The 11,029-nt window shown below is 44.5% G+C and overlaps 1 protein-coding gene and 1 long non-coding RNA gene across 3 annotated transcripts; both read right to left on the reverse strand.

The window, feature by feature from the left end:
• Window positions 1–973: 973 nt before the first annotated feature.
• On the reverse strand, window positions 974–4,967 carry LOC117833136 (magnesium/proton exchanger 1). 2 transcript variants are annotated; one of them, XM_034712537.2, is made up of 9 exons: window positions 4,730–4,967; window positions 4,176–4,590; window positions 3,861–4,036; window positions 3,501–3,619; window positions 3,241–3,389; window positions 2,738–2,862; window positions 1,838–2,054; window positions 1,606–1,735; window positions 974–1,493 (listed from the first exon to the last, which is right to left on the reverse strand). In XM_034712537.2, exons 2-9 carry the CDS (start codon window positions 4,522–4,524, stop codon window positions 1,193–1,195), a joined length of 1,566 nt encoding a protein of 521 aa, XP_034568428.1. In that variant the 5' UTR covers window positions 4,525–4,590; window positions 4,730–4,967; the 3' UTR covers window positions 974–1,192. The 2 variants fall into 2 exon arrangements, with proteins under 2 accessions (XP_034568428.1, XP_034568427.1); XM_034712536.2 differs by having other exon boundaries at window positions 4,176–4,593.
• Window positions 4,968–7,648: 2,681 nt separating this feature from the next.
• Window positions 7,649–9,411, reverse strand: LOC117833137 (uncharacterized). The gene is made up of 3 exons (XR_004635361.2): window positions 9,205–9,411; window positions 8,454–9,052; window positions 7,649–8,347 (listed from the first exon to the last, which is right to left on the reverse strand). It is a non-coding gene; the product is annotated as an uncharacterized lncRNA (long non-coding RNA).
• Window positions 9,412–11,029: the final 1,618 nt, after the last annotated feature.

Below are 11,029 nucleotides of genomic sequence, written 5' to 3' on the forward strand. Positions count from 1 at the left end.
TTTTATAAATGGATTTTTTTTCTTCTCTCATCTTTGCTACTATTTTTATTTGCCATGTACATCAGCTTGCCTTTGGGACAAGTTCCTCCTATTTTATTTACTGTGTGCGTCAACTTGTTCTCTTTTCTAACTCAATGAAACAGCTTGCATCTCCTTAAAAATGATAAACAGCAATTGGGGATTGTGAGGGAATTGTTCTCTTGAGGGAATTGGGGATTGTGAGGGGTAAACGGATGCTAAACCGGACGCTTGAGATTGGGCGGCTCGGAGGTAGATGAGGATCTCTCTTGGTAATTCTTACTTCCTTCATTTAACTCTTACATCTCCTCTCTTTATATAGAGAGGTTTACTTGGCTGCGAAGCAAGAGATCTCTAATTCTATCTCTAACTCTAACCCTAATGGAGGCCCAATAGGCCCATCGTCAGCCCAGCCGACTGCCCATGACATTCAAGCACATATAAAACATCTCTTTCTAATCCTTTCTCTTTGGATGTGATGGATATGCACTGATATTTAACCTTTTCGATACAAATGAATAATCATTTTACAACATTGGGTTTGCGTCTTAACCCGCAAATTTTAAAATTGAATACCTAACTTACAAAAGTTTAGTTTAATTGTATCTTTCTATGCTCCTAATGCCTCCAATTCTTCACATGATGTTGATTTCCTGTCCTTTACCACTATTCTTAATCCTAGTATAGGCTTGTCTTAACTGAAAGCAGTACTAAAAATGTCGATAGTAATGCTGTACTGAAAGGTTAAGTTCCTTCATGCGGTGAAGTTAACATTTCTAGTATGAAATTTTGGCTTCAATCTTATTTGTTCTCCTTATACAGTCACTGCCTCACTGATGTGGCCTATGCCCAATGTATTCTCAGCCATGGACAAAGGCAACACAACTTCATAAGCCTCAGATATTACATGGTGTGTGATCATACAAGACTCACCCCTGCAATTGAGATTCAAGAATTGTGCAACTGTTTTCTTTTTACTTTCCAGCACAATTACTTCCACTATACTCTCCTATATATACATTATATGGCTTAAATAATCATTACATGGATCAAATACATATATCCACAATCCCTAGTTGAAGTACACTACTTTGCCGCCATAAGCGTTTTCTGTGTGCGGATATGAAAACCAACACTATCAAATATAAAAAGGAAAATCCACTACCTTTGTTTTTCAGGCTGTATAATTCCATAAACTTAGAGAGGAAAACACAACAAAAACTATCCAAAGGATCATGAAGTACACTGATGTTATCCAAGCCCACAGCCTAGGGCCTCCAAGCTCAGCACCAATTATAATGCGACGTAGAACCAAAACAGTGATGCAGCCAAACGAAGTCGCGAAGAAGACTAGAAGGGAGAAGCTCAGACCAGCAGCATTGTCTATGTACAGTGGTTCCCGGTAGACAAAGAAGTTGTACACTGTGTCGATCAACCATGGAACGCCAATGCCAACATATATGTTCACCGAGTTACTGCAACAAGGGACTTTGTCAGGTTCATTCAGCTTCGATTTGAGGGATTGTTTTTTTTCTAAAAAGAAGGAATGTGTAGAACTGATTTGAGAAGACATGTGCAGAAATGAACCTGCAAGTGATGTTGGCTATAGCAGAGTCTGCGGTGACTTGACGCTCGGCAGCTATCTTGCTCGCAACTAGATCTGGCCATGAGGTTCCAGCTGCTAGTGCTGTGAATGCTATAACATATGGACTTACTCCTGCACAGAAAAATATTTTTTCTTGTCAACAATTGCAGCCACATTTTGGTCAGAAAGATTGAAGAATGAAATTTGTTCAGGCCTGTAGGGGTATGTTCTAACCTGTGACACAACTTATTTGATCTGTAAGCTTAGTAACACCATAGGCAATACCACTTATGAAAATCAGGGAGCATATAAAAGCAACCCAGCCGTGTGCGATGTGATATGGGGGTACAAAAGCAAAAAACAGTTTCCAGGGTGCAATGAGCAAGTTCCAAAATATTCTGATGAGCCTCAGGCAGACGGATGCCATCTTCCTTGACTCAGGGCTCTCCAACTAGATAGGTTAACCAAATAAATTAGTAAATCAAATAAAACCAAAGAAACTTCCTGCATGTGTAATTTAATGTAAGCAATAGAGATTGCCAGAGATAATAGATTGATTATAGGAGATACAGGAGTACATGTATATATAGGCAATGAGCCCCCCGGATGACTTGTGGAAACAGGATCACCGGGGGGAGATATTGCCTAATCCTAACCAACCAAGAGATAAGCACGGCCTAGGGTTGGCTGTGCCCAGGCGCAAGGCCTGATTCCCTAGAGAGCACACACGATGCACATATACATGCTAACAGTTAATATTGGTGCACATTGAAGACTGACAAAATTGCTATTGTTTAGACACAAATCTTATTGAACTTAAGATGCATTTCATCCAGGCTATCTGCGAAATAGGATATTAAAACTAATTTCATCATAAACCAAAGGTAGTGGATGACAAATTTACAATGGCAGCACATATAAATTACTTTTCCCAATTGTTTGCCATAAAAACAAAACCTAGAACATACTTCATACTTTTTATACTCTGTTTGTTATGCTGACAGCAAAATATGTATTAAAAGTTTAGCCCATTTATCCAATAACTAAAATAAGTATTGTGGCAGGAGACAGATGCAACAGTAGAAAAAAAAACTGCAGAATATTCACAGGTAGAACAACAGTAAATTAAGTTACCATAAAAGCATCGACAAATTGTTGCCACCATAGAGAACGCCAGGACGTGTCCTCTCGTGTGTTCTTCACAAAATTATTCATTGTTGATGAGCACTCCATATCATTTTCAGGGACTTTATGATACTCTAAGTGTCCAAAACATAGAAGGAATTAGTTTCAAAATTATATTCCCTACTGTTCCCCCTAAAGAAACAAATATAAGGAACTAGTTTCAAAACAGTATTCATTGAATATTATAATATTCCCCATGACAATAAAGATACTTCAAACTTCCACCAGGGGGGCACTCAGAACAATACTGTAATGAATGCAACATTGCACATAACTACTAAGATGCTAATTACCCAGAAGTAATTGTAATTGTAAAAATTAACCTTGGATCAAAGATATTTGCACAAGATAAGTAGCACTTCAGTCAGTCCTTAATTCAATCCCTTGCACTCTAGTTGTGACAATATCACAGCCTGTTTAGTATGCACTATAAAGAAGCAGGAAGTTTGTACCTGCATTATGGTAGGAATGCCCAGAGAATATATCCACAATGTCCTTATCAGAGCTTCCAGGGAGAATCTCACTAGTTTCATTACAGTTGTCATAATCAACTGAAGCGCCTTCTTCTGGAACCCAATCTTCAGGTCTGTCACCTCTCACCCTGATTGCAACAAATTGAACTACAAACATAAGTGATGTGTACACTTAACTTGTACATGATCATAGGAGAAGTTAGCGAAGGAAAGGTAGTACTTGGGGAACAGGATCATACAAAGGGATCGACACATATGGCCACCGTTTGTCTTGTGCATATGCGTGAAGCAGAAGCAATCCATACTGCAAGACTGTCAGCAAGGCCTCCCAGACGGTGATTACTTTAGGTGTCCAGACCTTCATGCATTGTAAAGTACTCATTATTACTACATGTCCTTGCATATCAGAACTATGCATTCAGTAGGAAATTTTGAACATTTTTGCTACCAGTATCTCTTGAATATCTAATTCAACATATGAAAATGATGTATGGAATCGCCTTCAACCTTTTTCATTGAAACTTATAATGGAAAAAATTAGAGGTCAATGTCCAAAACATTGCCTATTTGAAACCGGAGGCAGCATAAATATGGCATACCTCTAAGATAACATACAGCCAAATGTATGCCCAGAAAGACCAGAACAGCTCAACTAGCCAAACGCCCAAGTCTGTGATCTTTTTCTTAGAGCCCGCCTTTGGCATAATCACACAGACAGCATGGATTGGGAACATATCAAATGCAGCAGAACCCACGAGAGTGCCCGGACCTAGACCTGCGAATAAAAATAATACCATATTAGATAGTGGGCTACACCTTTTTTTTTCTGAAGAACGACGCACAAGATAGTGTGCTACACTTCAATATTATTCTAATGCAAAGGTTCACCGTAATCAACTAATCACTATATATACCTCCTGCTGTCAGCTGGCCCAGATTACGGATTGCGTCGATTGTAGCCAAGGATATCTGTGGAAAGCTGGTGCCGAAAGCAAGGAGGGCGATGTCCGCAATCGTGTAGTTCCACACCTTCTCTTGCTTGACAACGGGGGCGTTCGTGTGCGGGTCTACGCTGACCACCTCCCGGGAGTGCTTCATGATCTGCTCCATGGATTTGAAGAACCGAGCGGTGATCGCGGACAGGCCGATGAAGCAGTATGCAAGCGCAACGGTGTAGAGGGAGGCGCGGACGCCGCCGGAGAGCAGGGTCTCGCCATGGAACAGCAGGTAGGTGCCCTCACATGCAGATGATGGGCCTGACATCAGGAAGACCGATGCAGCCCCAAGACCGGAGCTTGAGAAAATATTCTCCTAGCTAGCTGCTACTCCCTGCTGCAACACAAACAAAAGGCAAAATTGCCAAGAAAATTGCGAACTGATGAGCAGTACAAGTGGCATAAGGGTCATGGGGAAATCTGCAGATTCAGAGGACTGAAGGACATTGGGGTGTCAGGAGGGGGGAACGCACCAGTGGTTGAATCGACGACCGGATCCCCCACGAACCACGGCGGCGCGCGCAACCAGGCCGCCGGCGTGCGTGGTTGCCTTTCGTTTCCTCCGCGCGGCGGCGCCGCCGCCCCCGCTGCTCTGCTCTGCTCTGCTCTCCTCTCCGCCCCGCCGCACAGACTCTGCTGCGGATTGGGGATGAAAACCCAAAGGGGTGGGGGAAGGAATTGAGGAGGAGCCCGCCCAAGACTGCGGATCGAGGCCGGGATCGAATCGGTTGGTAACCGGGGGGAGAAAAAAACTGCATTTTTATACACACGGCAGAGATCCTCCCTCCCTCCCTCCCCCACGTCCTCCATGGGGACGGAAAAGAAACCCACCCGCCAACGAAACAGCAGGCCCCACATGAGCCATCGCAGCCACGCGTTGAACGACAGCTCAGCGTGTGACGCGCGAGCAGGGTACAGCCACACACACACAGTGATTGCAGCAGCCACGCATTGAAACGAACGCGCGAGGAGGAAGGAGGAGGATGCATGGCGCCGGTCAGTCCGCGCACAGTACCTGTCGAGGTCAGCCGACCGCCATCTTAATTTTACGTCCACATGTTCCACGTGTACGTTTATTTTATTTATTTTATTTATTTATTTATTACGAATGGGCTAGAAATACACTTTGTTTCGAAGGAAAAAAAAGAATAGGAATACACTGGACTAGTTACATGGCAGCTACTCCTACCAAGCATTCTCATTCTGAACTAGTAGTAGCTACGTGGCTCGTTTCAGTGCGCAATGCAAGTCGTTCTTATCTGCAGCTCGAAATTGAATGTATGTTCCCAGCAGGAACTATCCCAACCGTCCATTTTTCCTCTGTAGATCGGCACCGCACTCTCTCTATGATTGGCTCCACCGACGGTTGGTTCGGTCGCCGTGGCCGGAGGAATCGGCGGCAGCCAACTCGCCGCCGAGAAGGTCGGATCTGGATCTGCAGCGTGGCAGGCGCGTGACTGACCGAACAAAGAACAGCCACTGCAGCTCCTGTGTTCGACAGAGGAGGCTGATCGGCTGCCCCCGTGCTTGTTTGCGTCGCCGGGAAGGTCGGATCTGGATCTGCAGTTTAGTTCAGTCTTGATTCAGTTGCATGCTCACATCTATTTCTACGCTTTTGTTTGCAGTCCATGTTTACCCATTTGCTAGCAATGTATAGATTCAGTCAGCGACTTTACAAGCATAGATCCAGCCAGTTGTTTTGCAATATGGATTCCTCAGTCAGATCAATACTAACTCACATCGCTCCAGCTTGTTAAGTAAGTTGTTTTTTTTTTCAGTATGCTAGGGTAGGTTTCATAATTGTATCCCTTGCTTTTTACTTAATCATCATGGAATTTAGTGACTTAATCATCATGGAATTTAGTGTCGTAACGAAGGATTGGGAAGGGCGACCAGAAAATGGTGAATGCAATCTTTAAAATTCTCTTCAAGAATAAGGTCTATATCCCTATTGCCACCCCAATCATACCTCGCTTATAATCGCCAAGATGACACACGTCAACTCGTGATAAATTCACCTTAGGAATGACGAAACGCAGTGGAAGCAGACGCAAAATGAGACTCTGAAAAGCTTGCACAGGAGATTAAGCAAAGCTACTACTAAACGATTAATTAACTAACCAAAGATTAGTAGCAGCAAGCACTAGAGTTTGTAAAGATACAGAACTCGAATGCATCATTATTCACTTAGAGAGGCAAGTACAGTACAAGCTTGTACAAGATTAACAAATTAACAATTGCTATGCAACATTGATCCCTGTAGCAGGAAAGTGACAGTTCATGGAAAATGATTCTTCTCTGAATTAAATAGACAAAAGCCTTGCTGCTCCTCTGCTTACCTGCTCAGAAGTGCCGAGCTTGAGCTGCAGGAGACCGTTGGAATGAGCTGCGCTGCTTGGGCCGCTGCTGGCTCCGCAGGCCGCGTCAACGAGACGCTGGACCGGCAGCTGGCGTGCAGCGAGCTGGGCCAGCCGAGCGAGCCGGGCCGCCTCACTCCTGGCTGGGCCGCCTCCCAGCCTGGTGCGTCGCTGGCCTGGACCGAAGAAGCCCCACGCCTGGGCAGCTGGGCTGCTAGTGCTGCAGCTGCCTGCGTGCAAGGCACGTGCCGGCAGGGTCGCAGCCACCCGCGTGCCAGGCGCGTGACGGCAGCAGCAGCGCCTCGCTGCTTCCCCGGCGCGAGCTGGTCAACTGCCCCCTTTGCCTGCGCAAGAACAGAGGAAGGGAAACAAGAGCGCGAAGAACACGTCCAACTTCAACCGAAAAATACTCCCTCGATACTAAGGCCTTGTTTAGTTCCCAATTTGGGAGTGGTAAAATTGGCATTTTGCCATAAATGCGCAACTGTAGCATTTCGTTTGTATTTGTGAAATATTGTCCAAATATTGACTAATTAGGCTTAAAAGATTCGTCTCGCAAAGCACAACAAAACTGTGCAATTAGTTTTTAATTTTGTCTACATTTAGTATTCCATGCATGTATCGCAAGTTTGATGTGATGGGAAATCTTCTTTTTGCATAGTGCCAAAGTTGGAAATTTGGGAGTAACTAAACATGGCCTAAGCGGATTCAAACGAAACTTGAGTCAGCACCTCCTCAAGAGCTAATAGATCCAAAGAAAAATATCTCGAAAGCTCAAATATTCATCGCGGATTTTGAACAAAACCGAATGCCCTTCACAAAGCTTAATTTGTAGAGAACTTCAAATTCACGCCGAATCCGTGAGAAATTTGAGTGGGCATCATATCAAAATTGCTCACAAGCATCCTAGCAACAAAAGCCTCCAACAAATTTTACCGGATTCGCAGCCAAACACGAAGAACGAAAAATCCCAAAAATACCTTCGGGAAAACACAAAAATTTAGGAATCTCATATCTTGAGAGGATGGAAATAACTGAACATGAATTTGATCTTTGGATTACTCCACCATATTCGGTTACAAGCCACTCCTAACCTACTCAGAGCTTTGGATGGTAAAAAGATCACATCAAAGATCTCTCATCTCTCTTGCTCTCTCACCTACCAAAGGCTGGGTGCCCCAACAACCACTCCTTATATATATATATATATATAGGCATTTGGTAAATGTTAAAATACTCTTACATAAAATATACAACACAAATACTTCATATGGGTAAAACCGTCTAACTTTTTGTCGTACATCGAACAGACCTAGCGCCTTCACAACTTCGCTCACCTCGACGCAACATTCGTGATGGTGCCACCCATCCTTCGACTTGACGCTGTCCGGCCGGCCGGGCTGGCCCCCCCGATTTTGAGGTCAGATCGGTCAAACCCTCCTGCACACCCTGCAAGGCGTGACTTACCAATGTTGGTGTGTGTCCGGCCTCCGCCAAGCCTTTAATACCTTCAAGTCTTTCGCTCCCGCTCCCGGGCCACCAACTCGACTTGCCTCCATCGCGCTTGACTCGGCCGATGCCTTCTCCATCCCGTCCATATACTCTTGCTCTTCCGTGTAACATGTGGATCGCTCATGACTCCATTCGGATTCCTCACATCCCTTGATCCAAACCTACTCGTGTTCACCCTTCACAGCCTAGTACATCGGCATGAACCTTTCACTTGACCTTTACCTTATAATAGAAAAAATTAGAGGTCACATATGCGCTTTTGAAAACTGTGTCAATGTCCAAAACATTGCCTATTTTTGAAACTGGAGGCAGTATAAATATGGCATACCTCTAAGATAACATACAGCCAAATGTATGCCTAGAAAGACCAGAGCAGCTCAACTAGCCAAACGCCAAGTCTGAGATCTTTTTCTTAGAGCCCGCCTTTGGCATAACCACACAGACAGCATGGATTGGGAACATATCAAATGCAGCAGAACCCACGAGAGTGCCCGGACCTAGATCAGCTGGCCCAGATTACGGATTGCGTCGATTGTAGCCAAGGATATCTGTGGAAAGCTGGTGCCGAAGGCAAGGAGGGCAATGTCCGCTATCGTGCAGTTCCACACCTTCTCTTACTTGACAACAGGCGCGTTCGTGTGCGGGTCTATGGTGACCACCACCCGGGAGTGTTTCATGATCTGCTCCATGGATTCGAAGAACCGAGCAGTGATCGCTGATAGCCCGATGAAGCAGTATGCAAGAGCAACGGTGTAGAGGGAGGCGCGGACGCCACTGGAGAGCAGGGTCTTGCCATGGAACAGCAGGTAGGTGCCCTCACATGCGGATGGAGGATCGGCACTGCCCATCACAGTGCCTGACATCAGGAAGACTGATGCAGCCCCAAGAGCAGAGCTTGAGAAAATATTCCTAGCTAGCTGCTAGTCCCTGTTGCAACACAAAAGGCAAAATTGCCAAGAAAACTGTGAACTGATGAGCAGTACAAGTGGCATAGAGGTCATGGGGAAATCTGCAGATTCTCAGTGGACCGAAGGACATTGGGGGGGGGGGGGGGGGGGGGGGGCGGGACAGGAACGCACCATTGGTCGAATCGACGACCGGGGATCCCCACGAGCCACGGCGGCGCGTGCAACCAGGCCGTCGGCTTGGTAGCCTTTCGTTTCCTCCGCGCGGCGGCGCCGCCGCCCCCGTTCCTCTGCTCTCCTCTGTCCCCAGTCTCCAGTCCGTCAGCTCAGCGTGTGACGCGCGAGCAGGATGCAGCCACACTGTCGTCCCCCAAGAAAAGCGACTGCAGCCACGCATTAAACGACCGACAGCTAGGCGTGCGACGCGCGAGCAGGATGCGTGGCGCCGGTCAGTCCGCGCACCACCTTTCGACATCAGCTGACCGCCCTTTTATTTTACGTCCACATATTCCACGTGTACGTTTATTTATTACGAATGAAATAGAAATACACTGATAGTCACATGGCAGCTACCAGCATTCTGTGCGTGGCTTGCAAGTCGTCCTTACGGACTATCCCAACCGTCCATTTAGTTAAATAGAAAAATGTTTATCCCTCCCGCTAAAATGGAATGGTAGAAGAGCTGTGCTTAACAGCTCGCAACTACTAGTTAGCTCACTGGATCCTCGTAATAGTTAAGCCTGGTAGAAGCTAGATCACTGTCTTTGATTTTTTAAGGAAACCACCGGCGGAGTACTAAGAGATTCAAGACATACTAAATTTGTAATAATTCTGAACCTTTATGTTAATGGAAAAGTTTATTTTTAAATTTTCACCTAACACTATATTATTCATTATTTTAATCCGTGGCGCATGGTGACAACTCCTCAAGAAACGCAAAGGTGGTGCATTCAAAGAAAAACTTACGTGGGACAAACTTCCCGGTACATATGAAGTTTATTTGAACATTTTGTACATTCTATATCACGAATATTTCATAACTTGTTTCTTTCCCCACTGAAGTGCTTAAGATAGGAACAAGAGAATAATCTATGTGGGTACTACGTCTATAAGAACATGCACAGTTTTGTGTCACACAAGATTGGTCGCAGCAGGAAAATAAGTACGTAAAATAAAACTATTAATAGTTAATTTTTTTCTAGCTCCTTATGTTTAATTGTTCGTGCAACATTATTCACATATTTCCAAATTACAGATGCATAATATTCAAGGCAATATCTTGGAGAAGAAAAGAATAGAGAAAATATGTGAAAGTCTCGTAGGATTCCTAGTGGACGAGGTGATAAATCCACAAGGAGAATTTCATTACGATGGATGAAATTAAGAAGCACCAAGCAACACCTCGACGGAAAGATCCTAGGAATGAATTGTATATATACTAAGAATTGTACATATATATAGTAATTAATTATATATATACTAAGAATTGTACCTATACTAAAAATTGTACATATAGTCATTGTATAAATACTACTTTGATTTGTTTAAATATTAGTTTGATTTCATTATATAAAAACCTCTCAACTACTAAAGGTTAATTAAAGGGGTACGTGATGCATGAAATTACAGGCGCCATGCAGACGCTTGCATGGCGCCTGTAAATTTCATGCATCACATATGCACTTTAGTCCCGGTTGGAAAAACCAACCGGGACTAAAGGGATAAAACCAACCGGGATTAAAGGGGCCTGTCCTGCGTCTGACGTGGCAGCCCCTTTAGTCATAGGAGGTCTTTAATCCATGTTGATTGACTCGGGATAAAAGATCCTCTTTTATCTCGATTGATTAATTCCGGATGGTTTTTTAGGAGATTTACTCCCTACCAACTGGAACTAGTCAGTTTTCTACCGAAGAGCTGTGCTGAACAAACAATTCAATACTACTCCCCTCCATCCTACGCACTGCCGCTCTTATATAAGGTCAGACCATCAAGACTCGGC

Source organism: Setaria viridis, chromosome 8 (assembly GCF_005286985.2).
Source record: "Setaria viridis chromosome 8, Setaria_viridis_v4.0, whole genome shotgun sequence".
NCBI lineage: Eukaryota > Viridiplantae > Streptophyta > Magnoliopsida > Poales > Poaceae > Setaria > Setaria viridis.

Bases quoted from the DNA above. Each gene is read 5' to 3' on its own strand.
- LOC117833136 (XM_034712537.2), bottom strand. From the start codon at position 4,524: ATGTCAGGCCCATCATCTGCATGTGAGGGCACCTACCTGCTGTTCCAT. The intron at 4,037-4,175 runs GTATATATAGTG...TTTTATTCGCAG, and splicing joins GGGCCAGCTGACAGCAGGAG to GTCTAGGTCCGGGCACTCTC. The intron at 2,863-3,240 runs GTACAAACTTCC...TTGGACACTTAG, and splicing joins GCATTCCTACCATAATGCAG to AGTATCATAAAGTCCCTGAA.